A 21484-nucleotide genomic window follows, 5' to 3' on the forward strand; every position below is an offset into this window, starting at 1 on the left:
AATTGCCTGCTTACATCCAGTGCTTTAAAATGGAAAAGATTGATGGCGATGAAGAAATTTGTCTAGAATTTTAACTCGTCATGGAAGCAAATTAAAAATTACGAAATTAAACATGGACGTGGTTATTATACAACTTCGGTGAGTAGAACAATAATTTTATGTAAGTAAGTATAGTGTGTAAAAAGAAGAGTTGTTTAAAGACTAAAATTAACAATATCGGCGGGAATAAATGCTGAATCATGCTTCACGTAGCCACGGCATGTGTCTATACATTTTGTAAATTTCAAAATGGCGGGAGCCATGTTTGTTTTTTGTATTTTTTTACAGTGGTGAAACAAGAATTGTAGTTTGAGCACAACCGTCTGTGTTCTACTTGAGTGTGTTACATTTGGAACGCTGATTAAATTTGAATCGAGGTGTATAGCGATATTTTGTCTCGTTTGTTTTTATTGCGTGGAATTCTTAAGGACTATTTCGAATTCCGTAAACAGGAAAGATCACAATAAATATTACTACGCAATGTAAGATTCAGTTAATTTAATGTGTTTTTGCTTTTATTTTAGGAATAAATTAAATAAAACAATACTGTAAGATAAATAGAACACTATGTTAGTGTGATTGTGTACTTAAATTTATCCCACTCGTGTCAGAAAGGCTTACAAGGCTCGGCAAGCCTCGCCATGTAAACCTTTCTTCACTCGTGGGATAAATTTAAGTACACAATCACACTAGCATAGTCTTCTCTATATCTATATGCATGTACAATCATTTATGCACTGTTAGGTTTATCAGAACCAATCAGCGTTCAACTTCCCATTGGCCGGCCGATGGAACGGCCAAACACCCTCGCAGAGCAGACTGGAATTGAGACCGTTCCCATAGTAGCCGCTGGCACCGAGACCCTCGTCGTTCAGCCAGGTGTCCGATTCGTCCCGGTTCTTACGGACCAGTCGAGATTCATCGCCGACACGCCACCAGTCGGCGGATCTCAGGTTGCCGGAAGCGGAATCATTGACAGTGTGGTGCAACCGACCGTGGACAGTATTGTCGCAGCGGCGTCGACTTTCGGGTCAGGTACCATGCAAGGTGGACTTAACATTCAGGTAACAAATCAAGTCCTACTCCCTTACACACGGTTTAAGTATAGCCATTATAGTAACTTTTAATGTTGTATTTGTGTTACTTTTATATAAGTTTTATCGGCATTCTACAATTATAAATATATAAACCTCGAACAATTATAAATAACGTTAAGAAGGTAACTAACAATTCACGTTTCAACCACAAGTGTGTAAACAAACATGACGATATTGTGCGCTGAGTGCACTCATACAGAAAACATCGACACGGTATTCGATTAACATATCCATCGGCTGTGATATTGCTTCTCACAGTTGATGTAGCTATTCGATATTTTGACAGGTATTAGACACGCTTCCAGAATCAGTTGTAACCGACCGCAGACCCATCATAGGAGCCGACATTGGCGTGGTCAGAGGTGGAATCGATAGGACCACGGGTATGCTATGTACCTCGCTCTTTACATATGACGTCATGTTATCGATCAGCAAAGCTCAGCCTTATTAACTTTTTTTTCATTTCTTTTCTTATTCTCAAAACTAATATTCATCTCTAGTAAATATGAATTTCTCTACGAATTCATTTATGCCCATAATCATGTCATTTATGCTAATAACTCCAGCAACTGTGTAAGATACGGACGGGATACCCTCGAGGCTTATTGTACTTGTTGACGGGGACAATACAATTTAAAAATTGAAACACATACGTTTAGCTAAACACTATGTTTTCAAGTACATCGAGATTATGCTTATAAGAGAACATTAGTGCATATTTCTCTTAATTAATATACTATAATCTGTGTTGCACACGTAGTGTTCTGTGATGGAGGCAACAGTTATATCTCGTTGCTCATCACACTATATGCAATATTCAGAGATGAACACAAGTCACCTCTTCATGACAATCGTTGGACATACAGTATTGTAACATAGACGCAAAATGCATCTCTCTTCTTTTCCATCGTTAGACTGCATTTCATCGATAAGCATACTAATTATATATCTTTGATCATTGGAAGACGAGCAGTATACCAAGATAGACACAAACGTTACCTCTTTAGCCCTTTGTTAGACATGTAGTACTCCAAGTAAAAATTTTATGTTAATTTGACAACCTAGAAAAAAAATGTTAATACATATCCCTCAATATATCGTAAGACAAGCAGTATTCTAAGAGAGATGAAAAAATTGTGTCACCTTGTCCAACATTAGCCTAGCAGTGGTCCAAGATAGACCCAAATCACCACGTAACGACGACCTCACCAATGACTTAACGATAGTCACTGAATTAACAAGTACATTCCAGATCGTGGTAATAATTGATTTGTATTTTTCTTTCGGTAAATGAAATTATATGCAATGGTCTACCACAAAAAATCCAAACGACAATATTTCGATTAGGAGGGAATTTGATAAGAATTACGCTCTCAACCAGACACATATGGCTGAGCTTAGGTTCGATAAACAAAACGGTTAATTCCGTTTGTCCATGGCTTTAGAGGGGCCTTTTCACGTGTTTGTAAATTGACAAAATTTATATAAATCAAGTTTCATATTCGCAAATGTTCGTTGTAGTTATGAGTTTTGTGAGGAAACAGTAATACTAAACATATGCCAAGCTCTAAAATATCCATTGTATGCATCTTTTGACGATCTATAAACCTAAAAATCATAAAGCGTTGCAACGCGAAACGATTGAATAATTTGGAGAGGTCTTTTTTTGTCGTTATATTTTGGATACTAGAGGATTGTTTATATAAAGTTTAGAATACATCACTCATTGTATGAGCACGGTTGGCCAAATGGTCTAAGCGATAGACTTTTACTCCAGGGATCAGTGGTTCGAGCCAAGTTGAGGGTTACTTTTTTTCTTTCTTTAATGGTATTCTTGTTTTTTTTACTGGAGCTTTTTAGATCCAATCTTTACAATTATCAATATAAATCATTTAATGACAAATTTCAATACAAAATCTGTTAAAAGGCCCCTTTAAATCAATGAAAAACGTTATGTGAATGTTTCATATGCAAATTGAGACTAGTATTTAAATGCCACAAGTTTAAGATTTTATTTTTTCAGATTGATAACTTTCTTTGTTGCAGTGGAGAGGCAAACAATTGTTTCACCAGAAGTAGTGGCAACTGACCAAAGATCTACATTCGTTGGAAGCGGTGCGTCATCCGTGAACAACCCTACCGTCACAAACGATGTTACACATAACATGAATACGCTAAACACTCCAAGGGCTTCTGCACCGGACCTGGCTGATACCGGATTCATTAACAATAGTTTTGGAAATGCCAACAGTGGCATCATAACGGGTAACGTAAACCAGAACTTTGATGCAGTTAATTCCGCAAGCGCATCAAATATTGTTAAAAATATAGAAACATTTGGCAATCAAGAACAAGCAAGAGTAGACTCAACTCGTAGAACTATCAGTGGAGCGGTCGACATGAGTGGCAGGAACAGTGGTGTACCAGGTGCAGATACAGCACGTTTGTCTTCTCTCAAAAGTAGTATCACTGACCAATTAAATGTCAACAATGTCAATATCCCTGGGTCGATTGGTAGTGGCGCAGATTTCCGTGGTGCCAATTTCGATATCTCTGGACGCTTCGGCAGTGTCACAGAGTTTGGTGGTACTAAGGTCGATACCTCTGGACGCATCGGAAGTGTCACTAAATTCGGTGGTGCCAATGTTGATACATCTGAACGCGCTGGTAGGGTAACAGGCTTCGGTAGTACAAATATTGATACCGCTGGACGCATCGGCAGTGGTGCAGACATTGGTTCTGCTACTATCGATACCACTGGACGCATTGGTAGTGTCACAGACTTCGGTGGTGCCACTTTCGAAACCTCTGGACGCATCGGCAGCGTCACAGACTTCGGTGGCGCTAATGTTGATAACTCTAGACGCATCGGTAGTGTCACAAACTTTGGTGGCGCTGATGTTGATAACTCTAAACGCATCGGTAGTGTCACAAACTTCGGTGGCGCTAATGTTGATAACTCTAGACGCATCGGTAGTGTCACAGACTTCGGTGGTGCTAATGTCGATACCCCTGGGCGCATTGATAGTGTCACAGAAATAGGTGGTGCAAATTTCGGTGCATCTGGTCCCATCAGTAGTCTCGGAGACATCGACGTTGGCAATCTTGAAGCCGGCTTTGGTAGAACAAATATCGGCCGCGAGTCAAGTTCCTCAAATGAAGCTGGCCGCATAGTTGATATTGTTATGCCAGAAAATAGCTTCCCGCCGGTGAATGACGTCCGGGGAGTAGAAATTGCGCCAGCAGGAGCTAATGGGAACTCACTCATGGACAACACATTTGCGGATCATCCTTCTAGGAGGCTGTCAGTCCCTTTCGGTAAGGCATAATATAGATTTTCTGTACATACTTGTCAATGTCCAAACGTTTGTTTTATACTTAAATTGCATGTTTTTTAGCTTTGATGATACATTTATATTTAAATCAAAAAAGGATTACGAGTAATAACATTCGTTATTGTTTCACATAACAGTATCTTTTATTATGGTAACATATAACTTAATATTTAGTTGTACATACAATTGTTATAAATTTCCGACTAACACACATGTGCATAGTCAACAAACGGCATGCGTAGTACTGCTTTCGCATTTTCAAGCGCTTATGGTGTAATCTGCTTGCATACTTACCGCTTCTATCGTCTTTGGTGTTTGTTCGGTTATTTAATGTTTTAACAAGTAGGTTACAGTTTCTAATAGTTACGTCGTACTTGTGATGGACGTATGGCAAGAGCTGGCAAAGGCTTGTGTATTACGGATGCAGTGTTCTGCCTTTAAACCGATTTGAGAGCAAAATATTATTAAAACGTTCTGTCAGTAGTACTATCTCAAAAAGCATCCTCTTTACTTGACCCACGATAGAGAAATGGCCTACCAGCAGCTACAAATTAAATTAATACGAAAATATTAACTTATAAATTTAACAAACCTGAAACACATAAGATATGGATGTCCAATTTTGTCTTATGGCGATATTGTCAACATATCTGAACAATACTTATATAATGGGCCAAACATTTTTAAGCTAACACGTGATACTTGATTTTAAACGTTAACTTAATTCTTTTAACCCATTTATGCCTAGCGTCTAGAAAAAGGCCTTGGCAAACAGCGTAGACCCAGATGAGACGCGCATCATCAGGGTCTGCGCTGTTTGCTTAAAGGAATTTCTGTAAGAAATATTCTAGATATAGAAATAAATATTCTAGACATCTCTAATTTTGGAAATAAATTGATCCAATTTAGAAGGATGGATAAGCCCACTAGGCATAAATGGGTTAAATGTAAATGCATTACACGCGGCTTGAAAGAACGTAACGTCTAGCTTGCAATGCTTTTTAAGCTGTCGCTCTCAAAACTGACAATCTGCGTCAACGCAGCAGCGGCTCACGCCTCATATCTTTATGTTTTAAATTGAAGAGCTATTAGAAAGGTGTTTTCAATCAAGTCTTGTAAGTTCTGAATGGAGGACACACTTGAGTGGACTAAACATGGCCACATCCCGGTGTTCTTGCACCTGTTCTGATAATGGTAAGATTTGGGATTTATTATCAGTGATGTGTATGATAATAACACCAATCCCTACATGTAGCATACTATTTCATACCGATGTAAATTGGTGTCATACACACAAAAACAATACAACTGTAAAGTTATCTTCTGTAAAGTCTTATTGCATTTTATTTAAAAAACCACATGTGTGAAACGCATTATGTTTCAGTAAAGTATATGTTTTGCAAATATAATTTCAATCGTAGTATGTTTTGCATAACATATTGGTTCCACTTTTAATCTGGTCCATTATTATTAGAAAAAATAATGTAGTAAACTACACTTTGCGTCAATTTCAACGCACTGTTTATAATCTTTAGAACACATGCAAACAAGAAATACATACATGTATTAAGTACATTGTTTGTTAAGTTTCTTAGGAAATAACTACGCAAAAGCTTTATTCTCTATCTAAATGTTCAACGTCGTGCGTTAAGTGTGTGACAATGTCGCTTTTGGATGGAGAGTTAAAAATGTGCTCATACCTGTTCTCTTTGTCGCTTCTTTATGTTGTTTTCACTCTTTGATAGATTTAAACGTATGTTTTAAAATTAAGCAGTGTCATTGGACCCTTTTTCGCATATTCTGACCATTGCTAATCTCTAGGTGAGCCGAGAAACGACGCTATTCCAATGGGTCGCTTGGGTGGCATTTCAAAAATTAACACCGTGGTACAGGATGTAGTGAGAGAAGTGCTGTCAAAGTCGGGCATAGCAGGAGCGGACATGACAAACAGCTTAGCGAAAATAAACAACGCCGTCCAATCTGTCCTCGTTTCTGAAGGTTTGTATTTTTGAGGGTTTGAAATTGACTCTCTAACACCACATTATTTTGACTATGTTTAAAGCAAAGTTAATTATAAAAACACCCTGTTGACATATCGTAGACATGTGTTCACGACAGGAAAATTTATTATACTTGGCTATTTTTTTCTCAAGTGAGTTCGATATTTATTGAGAGAATAATATGTAATCAAATACAAAAACATTTAAATCCTTTTTTTACAGGAACCAATGAAGTCATTGGAAAATCAGCAGTAAAAGACACAACCACGCAAAATAAAATCGCTCCTCAGCCGAGAACGCAAAACGCTCAAACTGTTAAACCGTTTACCACAGCCACATCAACAACAACAACAACGAGCCAACCAGTCACAATACGAGAACCGATAAACAGCAACGCCAATGTATTGATTAACAGTAACGTCGCGCATGTCGAAACCAACACAACTGAAACGCGAAGTCATTCTTCATCAGTTGCGAAGAAAACGGTTGTGACATCAACTGGTATTCAAAGTGACAACGATATTGCCAATCGAGTTCCAGGTACGGTAAACGGTAACCATTTTATTAACGCGCAGACCGCAAATGTTGCCTCTAGCCAGCCGCAAAATGTTGCCTACGCTAGCATCGCTCCTCAGTCGACAACGCATAACGCTCAAACTGTTAAACCGTTTACAACAGCCACATCAACAACAACAACAACGAGCCAACCAGTCACAATCCGAGAACCGATAAACAGCAACGCCAATGTATTGATTAACAGTAACGTTGCGCATGTCGAAACCAACACAACTGAAACCCGAAGTCATTCTTCATCAGTCGCGAAGAAAACGGTTGTGACATCAACTGGTATTCAAAGTGACAACGGTATTGCCAATCGAGTTCCAGGTACGGTAAACGGTAACCATTTTATTAACGCGCAGACCGCAAATGTTGCCTCTAGCCAGCCGCAAAATGTTGCCTACGCTAGCATCGCTCCTCAGTCGACAACGCATAACGCTCAAACTGTTAAACCGTTTACAACAGCCACATCAACAACAACAACAACAACGAGCCAACCAGTCACAATCCGAGAACCGATAAACAGCAACGCCAATGTATTGATTAACAGTAACGTCGCGCATGTCGAAACCAACACAACTGAAACCCGAAGTCATTCTTCATCAGTCGCGAAGAAAACGGTTGTGACATCAACTGGTATTCAAAGTGAAAACGGTATTGCCAATCGAGTTCCAGGTACGGTAAACGGTAACCATTTTATTTACGACGTTCCACAGACCGCAAATGTTGCCTCGAGCCAGCCGCAAAATGTTGCCTACGCTAGCATCGCCGAAAGCCCTGCGAAGGGTAAACAGATAAACGAACAAGCTCAACAGGCGCTATGGCAAAAGCAAGCGGTCACTAATGATTTGTCATTAAACGTTATGCAGATGATGGGTTCAAAGAATTTATCGTTGGGAGACTTTATAAATTTGTATCAATATATGCAGCAACAGAACAATCAACTGCCTAACAACGCCGTTTTTCTAATGAAAGAAAGCCAGGTTATATCTCTTCCGCACATAGCAACCACAAGTGCTCCGATAACTGAACGAATGCAGTTGTTTGTATCAAATGCAAATGCAGTCTCTGGCAAATCTGCGGAAAGCAGTGCATCGCATGCGAACGCAACCGCAAATAATCAACCCGCTATTGACTCAATACGGTCTGTTCAAACTTTAAACGTCTCTGTTGTAAAAGCAAACAAAAACGCCAGTTCTAACAACATGTCACTGCCTAATAAAAATGAAACATTGACAGCGAATGCAACATTAAACGAATCAAATACTACACAAATAATTATAGAAATAACAACGATTGCCGATAATTCTACATTGACACTTAATCAAACGACTGTTGCTGGACCAACAACTATTGATCCCAGTGTAGCTGCAGAAGCTGAAGCAGAAGCGGCGGCGGAGGCTGAAGCGGCGGCAGAAGCGGAAGCTGAAGCAGCGGCGGAAGCTGAAGCAGAGGCGGAAGCTGAAGCAGAGGCGGAAGCTGAAGCAGAGGCGGAAGGAGCTGCTTGAGCTTATTGCGCTCGTTCGCTGGCATTTGTGACGTTACCTTGTAACGTTAAATGTTTATGTAAAGATTTAAACCATATGACTTTAAGGACTTAACACAGAAAAACGACTAATATTCCATGACTCTTGATCTCGGCCATGAAAATTTAAAACGAAAAAGTCATATTTTAACTCCATTTTGTTTATCAATTAAAAATAATAAACATTTTTCCAGAAAACAAATCGAGTAATGCAATATGTTTTAATTATTACAGTGGTTTGTATGTATGTGGCGTATTTATTTGTGTAAATGTTTGTGCAATGTTACCTTAAATAAAATCTCGAAAATCAGTAGGTATGCGTTTCTATCTTTGACGATTATGTCTGCTTCAAGGTACAACCAACAGCTTCGCCAATATGCCCGAAGTCATAATGTTCACCACACCGTCGTTTCCAATGACAGAAATATCCACTTCTGCAACTGTCGACGATGTTGCATTCGTCAGTGCATTTGATAACATGATTCAAAGCGTAAATATTGATAAACCACCAAACACGACGAACGCGAGCGACACGGCCATTGGATTTCAAAGAACAGATTCCACTTTATCACTACTATTTCACTTAAACGCGTCTGAAAATATGGCGCCCTACATGTCCAGCTTTAATAATACTGATGTAACCTTTTCAATAAACGATACACTCACACAGGAAAGTACGCAACAAGTAAACGGAAAGGAAAGCAACAATCTTGTTTCCGTTAATAATGAACGAGCGGATATGTTTGGAGATTATTTTTATGAAGATCTGATTAACATAACAGTTGACGAGTACCCATCCACTACCACGACAATGGCCCCATTTGTACTAAATGAAACACAAAAAGCGACTGCAAATATTCCTACTGAGTTTAAACGTTCGCCAAAAAAGAACGTGTCATTAGGAACGAAGAAGTCCGAGATAACAAGGGAAAACAACACTGACCGAACAAACATCGATCACCCACCACCAATTGTTCTTTCAAACATATCAAGAAACAGAATACGCAGAGAAGTTAATTCGACGAGAACATTAACTCAAGATAACGTCAGTATGAAAAATAATGGAACTGCATGAAGATCGATCCTCGATAGTTAATTACATATATGTAAGTCATGCATGTTACTAGATAGTCAGATAGGTAGTGGACATGGGGTAGAGTGGTTCTCGTCAATTTTTCAAATCGTTTACTAGGTATTATTAAATATTTCTGCTTCTAACAGCTGGGACGTGTTACTAATTTTTATAATAACCAATATGTATGCGTTGTAATCAAATAGCATGTCAATTTGTAAATAAAATAGAAGTATTTAAACCTAAATACTATATTTACGTTATAACTTAAATATAGTAATGTTCTTTAATAAATTTTAATTTCAGATAGTTCGACTCAAGTTTTAAATGGTGGAAGTGGAGTTTCAGTTCCAACAAATGGCCAGTCTCCTGTTTTTAAAACAATAGCGGTTGAAAATAAATTATTTGATGTAAACAAACTCAAAGAAGTATCTGCACATGCAGCCGCCACGGCTTTCACACGGAAGCCAGTCATTACGAATTTGCAGACAAACCATGTCAGTAATTTCGGGGAAAGTCACAATCCAACAACTAACAATCACTTTCATTTGACTAAACAGCTAGTCCAAGAAGCAGCTCCAATTGAAGCCCATGGCGTTGGAACCCAGCCCCGTCGCGCAGACAATATCAATGTTGACGTTGGAACCCAGCCCCGTCGCGCAGACAATATTAATGTTGACGTTGGAACCCAGCCCCGTCGCGCAGACAATATCAATGTTGACATTCAGTTTCCCGATCTATCTATGGACACTCGCAATGTGGCATCAATACAAACCGACGGAAGTTTTTTAGGATTTCATTCGCAGGACACCAGTCGACCTTCCGTCGCACTCAAATCTTCTAATACGAAGTTCCTCGACCAGTCATCACTTTTAGCCATGATTGAAGATCAAATAGGTAAGCTTCAGCCACCGCAAGCCAACTTTAACGGTGACTCGCCCATAGGTTCAGCGAAATCGTCCGTCATTAGGGAACATCGACTCATGCCTAAAGGTCACATGCCGTTTACTGGACCTGCGTCCGAATGGGACAAACGTCCGGCTCGAATGGACGTCGTACTTCCGAAAGTAAGTAGTGAACGCAATCAAAACCGCGTTAACCTTCCACTGCCACCGATTGATACACATTCCGTCAGGAGCATGAATACATCTCCAGCTGCAGTTGTAATGCATACTAGACAGGATGCCTCATTCTTTCCTCTCCCGGAAGAGGCTCAGAACCAAACATCACGAGCGGTCAAAAATGATTTACCTAAATTTCCATCAACTACTCTGTCGCCAATAACAACCGCTCCAAAGAGAACTGTAACCGATGCCTCATATTTCTTCCTTGATCCATTCCCTACAGAGCCATTAGTCTCAATCAGCACTATTGATCCTATTTCTGAACAGGTAAACATTGGCAGAATACCTGACCCAACTGCCACCAGCACGAAGTTCGAAGCAACAGTATTATCTAACATTTCCTCGGGTATAATTGCGGGAAGCGATACCGGTACGCCTGCTCCCAGCAAAACTGGATTATTAGGTGTAAATCAGCAAACATCAACCGTTAAAAACATGAATGACTTGTCACTCATGATTGAACTTGGAAACAGCTACCTTGACGGAATTTGGAACAATTTTGTCAGCAAATCAACAACGGGTATGCCAATAAAAGAATCAGGTATGCAAGTGATTGAAAACAAAGTTCCTGGTGAACCTTTAGTCAAGTACGATATGACACCGTTCAAGACGAATGAGAACTGGGCAATATTCGACCCAACCTCATCGGAAAGCACAGTCAATTTTATCGAGTTCGGTCCGATCTTGGACGTCCCAATAGATCAACAAGTTTCATTCACCAGCAACACAGACATAAATTTGGCGAAGAGTTTTTCACCGACTAACGTTGCAGAACCAGTGACTATTGTTCGTTCAGTAGGATCACTGGTTTCGTCAAATATACAGCCTACACCGTCAAACGTATCTAGACCAGACGTACAGCAACCTGCACCGTCAAACGTACCTAGGCCAGGCGCACAGCAACCGGCACCGTCAAACGTACCTAGGCCAGGCGCACAGCAACCGGCACCGTCAAACGTACCTAGGCCAGGCGTACAGCAACCGGCACCGTCAAACGTACCTAGGCCAGACGTACAGCAACCTACACAGCAAAACGTGCCTAGGCCAGAGATACAGCAACAAAAACAAAGTGATGGGCCAAAGACGTTCGAAAGTGTCCCCAAGCGGCTTAATGATGAAAACAAAGCAGCATTTGCATCGGAAGGTATCGTTGAACAGAGTTCCGTTCGACGTGGGATGAATTATGAAGCTCCTTTTATCGGTATAGATCCAATATCTGTTTCCACGCAAAGCCGAGATGCGCCATTGTTTGCGAGTTATGTTAACAATCAACATTCCGTAGATCTGCCTCCACCTCCAATATTTAACATTCAAAGCAACCATAATTGAAGAGACTTTTTGCCATTTTGTACATAAACACAGGAAACTGTATTCGGGTATATAATTTCAATTGATTATATCCATTTTCGTTTAATATCTGATCAGAAAATATGTATTGTTTCTTTAACATTATAATAATATACAGTATAATATTGATTAAAAATAATAGCAGTCATAACGTGTACCTTTCTCGAGTGTGTATATATTTCTGTGATAGTTCATAAACCATGTTTAAATGTATTTTCATGATCTATTAATTATTTGGTGTATATATTTATATGGTAGTATTGTATACAAGCATGAGACAACAATAAACAAAAAAGCGGGATATATTCTGATATCTTTTTCATTTATCATGATGCACATAGAGAATAAGCGTCTATGAAATGAGTCGCGTTCTGAGAAAACTGGGCATAATGCATGTGCGTAAAGTGTCGTCCCAGATTAATCAGGAACGAAACTTTCCGCCTAAATTAGATTTTTGCTAAGAAGAGATTTTCTTCAAACAGAAAATATCATAAAAGCGAAGTGTCGTCCCTGATTAGCCTGTGCGGACTTCACAGGCTAATCTGAGACGACACTTTACGCACATGCTTTAAACTCCATTTTCACAGAGCGAGACTCAATTTATTTCAAAATGAACATGTTCCTGTAATAATATAAAGCAAGAAACAGTTTGGATCACTAAAATATACATATTAACAACACAATCAAACAACGACGAAAGCAGATAAAGGAACTTAACACAAACAAAACAAGTTTTAAATCTTTAAACGATTTACAATAACTACGTCAGTATATCTCTACACGTCGACACAATCAACATTCCACAAATCAATGACTAGTTAACTGATCTTTATATAACAAAAACCGCAAAGATAAAACAAATTTGTACAAAATGATTGTTGTTAATGACATGTTATACTAATAACACAAAGATGCGTATCAACATGCCAAACAGTAACATACTAAAACAGATAGCACGGGTTTCATAACCATATATTGTTTATATATATAGAACCATATAGAACCATATGGGACCCTTAAACATATCTTTAAGAAACGTCATGGCAAAACGAAATCAGTCTACATGACAAAACCTTCTAAAAATACGGCGCCTCCTCAAGCTATCAGTCTGGTTTGTTCATTGGGGTACACAGGGTCGTCAAGATGGCGGACGGCGACAAAGGACTTGACCTCTATCTTGATTTTCGTGAAGTCTCGAACAAAGGTCAGAAAGTAGAGAAGGAACGTTATGGCTGTTATCCATTCTCCGACAGTGCTCACAATATGTTCCACGTACCCCTGTTACATGAATTTAACGATGTACATTAATTCATATAATTATGCTGTGTTATGACAACTAAATATTTAACGTTTTCTTTACAAAAAAACGCTTCAAACAAATTGTAATTCAAAGTTTTGTAGAATATTCTAGTAACATTAGGAAAGATGAAGAAAAAGAAAAAGATGAATCTTCTGTTTAACCGATAATGGCACGAAAGTCACAATACATTATTCTAATTTGCTGGTAAATAATTTATGTTTCTCTACTAAACATGCTATCTGTGTCAAATAAATTTTCTCAAATGTATAATAAACGTTCTTTTATAAAATGTAAAATAAGCTCTACAGATTTTAAATCGTTCTTTGGTGTTTACATGGGTTGTTCCGTACCGTTAAAGTGAAAAAGAATCGATATGAAATATTTAATTAAGCCAGTGTCAAATACAAGTACATGAAATTAAATGTAAAACATCTTTATAACATTTTACGACCTTTCGAATAGTACCCTTTCTGACAGCATGAAGACGATTCAAATATATGTTTACTAATATATTATATTAACATTTTAATAGTTGAAAGGGATTATCTGTTTTATCGAAGCAGACCAATAAAGTGCTTACCGGTTCATCTGGTTTCCAATGAAGTTTGTCTTTCGGTGGAATCCTGCGCGAGATGGCAGCACATATAAATGCTTGCCACATTTTAAGGGAAAGTTTATATGCACAGTGGTGTTCATGATTACAACCTAGCAGCATTAACATGTAAAAGCGATGTTTTGTGGAGGCGTTAATGTAGTTAATATGAAATGTTAAATATTGCAAAGTCATACTGAGTACTAATTACAAACTCGTTACATCAATGTTAAATTTAATACAATCTTAAATCAAAAGAGACGGAATCAATAAACGCTTGTTTGAGCATTCCGATTTGAGTTTCAAAAAGGTCGAACATGTTTTATATTGAAATATGAAGAATTCGCACGGTTAACAGCAAGAGTAAAAAAACACTGAACCTGATAGCCCTTTGTAAAAAACAGAAACTCACAACACTGTACGTTTGCAAACACGCATCCAAAGAGTGTAAGTTATGCCAAAATTAATTGTATTGAAAATGATAATCTGGGGAAATTGTATAAATTGTCAAGGATACTTAACACCATGACGACCAGTGAAACCAATGTCAGTGTCAGTCTGATTCTGGCGATATAGAGGCCGTTGTAGTCCGGGTGCATGTAGTAGGTTAGCCTCGTCTGGAGGGCGGCGTAGACCACGCCCACCCCGAACACAAGCCCCGCCCCCGCGATATGCACGGGCTCCACGAGGGTTTCCTGTGGCATAATAGAAGAAACTCGGAGACTGCGTATGTTTTTAAAATTTACCCGACTTAAATCAAGGAGTTATGTTGTGTTATTAAAAACTGTAGAAGTCGTAAATAATCATTTGTTTACATGTGTAAATTATATCGTAACCTAAACAGCACTACAAGATATGTTAGCCATTTTCCGAATTGTATTTTCCAGTAGACAGACATTTATGACACCGGCTTTCGGTTGTTGTACAGGAGTTTGCATTAAATCAAATAAATAAAAAATACAACCACGAGGTAAAAAAAATTCACATTTGTATTTACCAATGATCGCGCAAAGCTGTCACCGATTGAATCGACTAGTTAGGATAAGTTAAATAAGTTTATAAAACCTGAAGTTTATGGTCCTTTAAACCCGCATTGCAGAAAAACGGGCATAAATAACTTATTTTAGATCCCGAGTTAAATTCAGCATGCTAGATTGCCTGTTTGCGCACGCCAACGAACATTACTGTATAAATACCAGTACAACTATCAATGACATATTACTATCAGTTCTCAGGCGCCCAATGCTATATGGAGTTTTGGTCGGACGGTAAAAAGTCAGCCGGCGGTCCGGTACTCGAGACCGGGACCTCGGTAATTGAGTGAGTGCTCTGTCAGTCAACATCACCCCGTTTTCATCCGGATGCCTATGTACCTTCTAATGAAGTTATGTACCGTTACAGTTAAAACATTTTTTTACAAACCTGAAAATTTGCAACAATGCTTAGACCAAGTGACGTTATAATGCCAAGCGCCAAGCCCCACTTGTTCAGACATCGCAGCATCTGGTCGTCCGTGGTGGACAGAGACTCTACCAGCTTATACCGCACATAAACGGTGCACAAACCTGCATTTACATAAGCATACAATTAATTTAAGAAAGTATATTAGCTAATTGCTTTTGTAACATATCCAATTTATATACAAGAACATAACTTAAAATACGATAAGTACATCAGCATTTTCGCGTTAGTTTCCCCTAATCATCCATTTAAGGCACGTGAAGCTAACCACACTTTTCATTTTATTTCAACCTTTTAACCTTAGTAACAAATGAAATTTTGCTCTAAGTTCAAAGTTAAGTATTTGTTGTTCGTTTGTTAATGTTTTCCATGAAGCATGCGTTCATATTGAAAAAAATTGCGTCATCGGTAATCTCGCGGTAAATAAATCGTCTTTGGATAAGATTGTATTTAATTTTTAAAACACTCAAATAAACGCCAACTTGTTATATTGAAACTTTTTAATAAATATAACAAAACAAAAAGTTCAATCGTCGTTGATATAAGCTTCAGCAGACGAACTTGTTATCACAACATATGATAACTATAAATGGCTGCAAGTTGAAAGGAACGTTGTAAGGATTTGTTGATGAAATTCTTGTAAGCCGATGGCTTCCAAGTAAAATTATTTATAGCTTATACATGTCGTACAGAAAATAAAAAAAATATGCTTGATGTTTAAAGGGATCTTTTCACGGTTTGGTTTATTGACAAAATTGAAAAAAGTTGTTTCAGATTCGCAAAATTTCGTTTTTAGTTATGATATTTGTGAGGAAACAGTATTACTGAACATTTACCATAGTCCAATATAGCCATTATATGTATCTTTTTTACGATTTGAAAACCTAAAAATTATAAAGCGTTGCAACGCGAAACGATTGAATAATTTGGAGAGTTCTGTTGTTGTCGTTTAAATTTGCGAAACTACGAAGATTGCTTATATAATGTATAAAATGCATAAACTGTGTACACCCGGCGGAATAGCCGAGAGGGCTATTGCGTTTAACTTCAGACTAATTCCAGGACTCCGGGGGTCACTGGTTCGAGCCCTGATACCGGCTACTTTTTTTTCCCTTTTTTAAATTTTATTCTTGATTTTTTACTGGAGCTTTTAAGATCCAATGTTTACATTTATCAATATAAAGCATTTAATGACAAACTTCAAAATATGCCAAAATCTGTGAAAAGGCCCCTATAAAAATAAGCTTGAGAATGAAACCATAAACAATTTCCGCGGAAATAGCTATACCGTTAGAACAAAGATGCCGACTATATTCAAGACTTGGAATAGAAACAAACCTGTCAGTGTCTAAAAGCATTAGAATAAGACGATAACACTTGTTTTCTAAAGAGAATTATTAGATAAATGTTTGCCATTGTTTGCACTGATTATTTCCTAATTGATCAGACTGATGTCTATTGCTGTATATATTGTCCTTGTATATCCACCCAGACACCTTTGAGGGATTGACTTGATGGGTTGTAAGATGCTTCAGATATTGCCGATAAGACGGCACAATTAACACATCCATTTAACAAGCCAAGTAAGCAACCAACAAATATACGTCTTCATACACACATGTAATCCCTAAAATATGCAAGAAGCTTTTCATTGTCTCAATTAGCTAACGATTTATAAACATAATCACTGAAATGGCATTAAAATGCAGTTTGTTAAAAGTTTTAGGAAAGAACCCGTCTCATGACTCAATACATTGTTCAAACATACAACTCACATATGGCTGCACTTATATTCAAAAACTGTCCAAAAATGCAGCTCTCTGGAGGTTTTGTTCCGGTGTCACTGAAATAAAGCACAGTGTGTACACGAAACGGTAAATACAGCGTTAATGTCTTTGAATTCGACTGAAGCTTTATTTTTCATTTACTTGACCTTGGGTATATATTATAAGTACATATTATTAAGTAATTATACTGTGCATATTTTATGAGTATTCTTGGTAGAAAAGAATATGATACACCAAATTTAAATTGTGGCAGCCCTGTTAACAACGGAAAATGTGGAGGTTTAATATATTTGATACTATACAAAGGCTAAATCCACGCAAATAACATTAATAAATTAATGAACAAGTCTCAATGTGTTTGGTAACACAGTGACAGCCACAAACGACGAAATAATGAACGAAAAAAAACCACCAACGCCACTGCTTTCGTTTCATAGGCATCCGACAGTCATTTGGAAAATAATATTTTACAAAAACCGAAAAGTGTAAAAAGAAAAAAAAGCTTTGGTGTGAAGATTGTACCAACCTTATGTAGGGAAAGTCAGCAGACACGTCGTCTTTGTATATAGCGATTATGTAAGTACTGATGAATGTAGCTGTCGATAGCACCACCAGTAGGATGGGCAGATAACTCATGCCGTGTAAACACATGCTGGGGCTCCACCGCTACCTATGCAACTGAGCTGAAAAAAAGCAAGTTGCAACATGTAATGCCTGTGTCACAATAGTGCGAAAGAAGTCCACAAGTTTAGTATCAGCTATTTTTAAGAGTCTGACAGACACAGAGACAGTTTGGTATTGTTTCCCTACCATGGTAATGAACTCATTTGGTCGCCGGACAATGTACTAGTATATGAATGTAATCCTGAAAAGCAGCCTGTCGACAAGATTGTGGCTCTGCGATGGATATGCAGGGGACTACAGTAGTTCATCTGAAATTCGTTCAAAGATTGCTTTAGTGAGTATTAATTCAACCGTCCGCAGCCCAATCAAGAGTCTGTCCGATGAACGATTGTCGTAAGACGTTAACTCCACCTCAGCCATTACCCTATCAGCGCCAGGAATGTTCCTACACGGTCGCCGTCAAAGTCGGGCGATATTTTGAAAGGATAAAGACACAGACCCAGTACCAAGAACATTCGCAAATCTGAAGTTCAGATGAGTTTCGAGTATCAATTCCATTGAGCACCTAGCATGCCGGTCAGCTCACACACACAAATCCCAGCTATAAACACAATAACATATTCCGGCTCAAACTCAAGAATTAGTCAAACTAAAAACTCAAAAATCATGTGTGATCACCAAGTTGAGCATGGTGTTTAAACTAAAATGAGACAAGAGGGTCTGACCGTCTGATCCAAGAAAAAATGCCTCCCAGCGATCAGACATTTACCCACTGACCCGATAAAAATGTTTATCATGTTTATATGTCAACGTTCAAATTGAGTATTATTAGTTTAACTGAATTGAAACAATTTTTTTATGTGAGTGGTCAAACATTTGTTTTGACTTATTTAAGTTGTATTTTACGATTGTAGTATTTAGTTAAGAGCTGCTAAGAGCAAATTAATATTTCAGTCATTTCCTTTCATTTAAAGTTAATCAGTAGCATATGAATTTAAAATATTGTGGAAATTGTGGTTTTAAGAATACACACCGCAGCAGAGTTGCATTACAGGTCTAAAACCAGCATGTTACATGAACTGCGCTAATATAACCTAACATAGTGACGTAGATAGCCTATACAGTGTACGTCTCTGCCTATCACTGTCTCAACTTAAAACATTCAATTGTTCTACTCACTTTTTATTCTTTTAGCTTAATGACATTTCTTCTTCTCTGTCTTTGCATTTGTTGCACTTGCATGATACAGTAGAAACTTATTGTAATCCTAAGTACTAGCTAACTTAGATTAGCATGTGTTTCGATAATTGTGTAATACATTTAAAACATATATAAGCAAAGTAAACATAACACCTTTAGAAACTTTTATGATTTGGATCAAGAAACATTGGTTATTATTGACAACTTATTGAAAATAATTAATGTTCCTATGTAAAAGCATACCTATGTTCGCAAAGTCTCTATATCTGTTTGTGCTTGATATTTCCAGTGATTTATACCGCGACAAATCACAAAATGATTACCGATATAATGGTTACCACCGGTATGTAAAATTTATGCTTGATCTTGTATTTATACCGTTTATATCACCCTTAATGCGATTGTGTCATTAATACTATTATTCGATAACACTTATATGAATGTTATAATATACGGTTCATATCAGCATTTCAACACAAATCATGTGTTTGTGAATTTAAATAAAACTAAAGCTCAGTCTCACATAACGATGTGTTGCATAAATGAGTCACGTTGAAATTCTACTTTCACTCTGCACTAGTCGTAATATTATGAATATACGCTTTACGTACCTGATTAACTACAATGAAAGTATACATTTTCTAAAACTAAATATATTGAATGAACATGTAAGTAACATTGGCCTACCCGGTGTATAACCCCCCAAAACGTTTTCTCACTTAAATTTACTAGATCTATATTTAGAACACAATTTGTTTACATTATGGCGGTGTTAACATACATTGTACTATGTCAAGATCCAATCTGAACACATCGGACAGTGGGCTACACCACACCGTCTCTCTGATGTACGTAGGCGGCCGTCATATTGGATTTGGAACTACTTTAAAAAACAAGATGGCGGCTCCCTTGTAAAGAGGAAAAATTTGAAAGTGTGTTTGAGCTCGTATTTTTCAAGATAACATTCTTTAAGTAATAATTTAATGTAGATCTGTGAATTCCCACAACGTACTTGAAAACTTGTTAAAATTTAAAGATGTCATGACTGACATACTGATAGGAGTACAGTATTGACATCGAGTAAATTTAAAAATTAAATCGACTGTTTTCATTATATTTTGTGAGATACGAGGATTGCTTACATAAACTTGATAAAGTATGAAACACATCACTCATTGTATGAGCATGGATGGCCGAGTGGTCCAAACGGTAGACTTTTACTCCATGGGGTCAATGGTTCGAGCCCATTTGAGGGTTACTTTCATATTTGTATTCAATTTTATTCCTTTTTTTAATTGCATCTTTTAGATCCAATTTTTGCATTTATCAATATAGCATAGAGTCTATAATGAAAAGAAAATTTGGGGAAATCTTATGTTGTAGTTAGATTTTGTGACATTACAAGGATTGCTTATATAAAGTATAAAATAAACAAGGGTTGGCACCAATTGACCGCCCCCGGTTTTAACCGGGGTTTTTTACTGGTTAAAACCGCCCCGGTCAATACTCCCGAAGTGGTCATTACTGGTCAATTTAGGATTCGACACTAAGGCACGTCCGACAGACATTGTCTAGTAAGATCCGTGGTCGGGCTAGTAAAACTGTGGGCTAGCTTGTCCGACTGGTCGTACATACAAAATCTATACTGATTCATATAACTATAACTAACCGAAAACTTTTTTCTCTTAATGTGTAAAATAACTATTGTATCCATTATTTACATAAAAAAAAAACTAGCGTATATAAATAAACGCGGAGCATTCACATGAATCATCGCTATTTTTAGACGCGAAGGAGAGATTCCCGCAGAAATAGCTTGTTTCCATTGGTAAAGTTGTCATGAATATTAACGCTTTGCATGCTGGGAAATTTGTAGACTGCTAAAAAGTTGTCTGCTGAATTTCTAAAATTAACATTTTCTTCAAAAAAAAATCAAAGAATACTATCAGAATAGCAAACAGTTTCGATCCAGATGAGACGCCACGTTTTGTGGCGTCTCATCTGGATCCAAACTGTTTGCAAAGACCTTCAAAATTCGGTTCCAGCACTGAAAGCGTTAATGATTTTCTGCAGTGTTGTAGAACTTTACATCATGTTTTTACGACTTCTATGGAAAATCTGTATCGTCAATGTAAACATTTTGGCGTAGCAGACGAGAGAATGTAATTTAAAGAATGACTTTGTTGAAGATTGGATTTTCGTCCGACAAATAAGTTAATAAAGAAGAATCCAACGGTAAAACTGACACTGATTATGATGGAAAAGGGCATTGGAGCTGTGGTAGCATGGAGCACAGCGGTCAAGGAGGCCAGAATTTGATAACGTTTAATAAATGTCACCTGCTGTACAGACATCATTTGTTTAACTGGTGATAAACAGTGAAATTACAACAAACAATTTATGTTGTTAAATACTTAGTAGTT

The 21484-nt window shown here is 37.7% G+C and overlaps 2 protein-coding genes across 4 annotated transcripts; one reads left to right on the forward strand and one right to left on the reverse strand.

The window, feature by feature from the left end:
- Nucleotides 1-795: 795 nt before the first annotated feature.
- Nucleotides 796-8861, forward strand: LOC127842580 (mucin-19-like). Its single transcript, XM_052372151.1, has 5 exons — nucleotides 796-1103; nucleotides 1423-1519; nucleotides 3183-4454; nucleotides 6293-6469; nucleotides 6694-8861. The coding sequence occupies exons 1-5, from the start codon at nucleotides 828-830 to the stop codon at nucleotides 8535-8537; spliced, it is 3666 nt and encodes a 1221-aa protein (XP_052228111.1). The 5' UTR covers nucleotides 796-827; the 3' UTR covers nucleotides 8538-8861.
- Nucleotides 8862-12398: 3537 nt separating this feature from the next.
- On the reverse strand, nucleotides 12399-19865 carry LOC127842643 (DNA damage-regulated autophagy modulator protein 2-like). Of its 3 annotated transcripts, none has more exons than XM_052372281.1 (7): nucleotides 19749-19865; nucleotides 17764-17920; nucleotides 17226-17293; nucleotides 15412-15554; nucleotides 14507-14684; nucleotides 13978-14048; nucleotides 12399-13375 (listed from the first exon to the last, which is right to left on the reverse strand). In XM_052372281.1, exons 2-7 carry the CDS (start codon nucleotides 17886-17888, stop codon nucleotides 13193-13195), a joined length of 768 nt encoding a protein of 255 aa, XP_052228241.1. In that variant the 5' UTR covers nucleotides 17889-17920; nucleotides 19749-19865; the 3' UTR covers nucleotides 12399-13192. The 3 variants fall into 3 exon arrangements, with proteins under 3 accessions (XP_052228241.1, XP_052228235.1, XP_052228246.1); XM_052372275.1 differs by lacking the exon at nucleotides 19749-19865 and adding an exon at nucleotides 19305-19610; XM_052372286.1 differs by lacking the exon at nucleotides 19749-19865 and adding an exon at nucleotides 18048-18070.
- Between the last annotated feature and the right edge of the window lie 1619 nt (nucleotides 19866-21484).

The sequence above is a fragment of the Dreissena polymorpha genome, chromosome 1 (assembly GCF_020536995.1).
Source record: "Dreissena polymorpha isolate Duluth1 chromosome 1, UMN_Dpol_1.0, whole genome shotgun sequence".
Classification (NCBI taxonomy): domain Eukaryota; kingdom Metazoa; phylum Mollusca; class Bivalvia; order Myida; family Dreissenidae; genus Dreissena; species Dreissena polymorpha.

Coding starts and splice junctions, on each gene's coding strand:
- LOC127842580 (XM_052372151.1), top strand. CDS start 828: ATGGAACGGCCAAACACCCTCGCAGAGCAGACTGGAATTGAGACCGTT. Junction 1,520..3,182: donor TGGAATCGATAGGACCACGG/GTATGCTATGTA, acceptor TCTTTGTTGCAG/TGGAGAGGCAAACAATTGTT. Junction 4,455..6,292: donor GAGGCTGTCAGTCCCTTTCG/GTAAGGCATAAT, acceptor GCTAATCTCTAG/GTGAGCCGAGAAACGACGCT.
- LOC127842643 (XM_052372281.1), bottom strand. CDS start 17,888: ATGTGTTTACACGGCATGAGTTATCTGCCCATCCTACTGGTGGTGCTA. Junction 17,294..17,763: donor GCTGACTTTCCCTACATAAG/GTTGGTACAATC, acceptor GCTTTATTTCAG/TGACACCGGAACAAAACCTC. Junction 15,555..17,225: donor GAATATAAGTGCAGCCATAT/GTGAGTTGTATG, acceptor ATGTAAATGCAG/GTTTGTGCACCGTTTATGTG.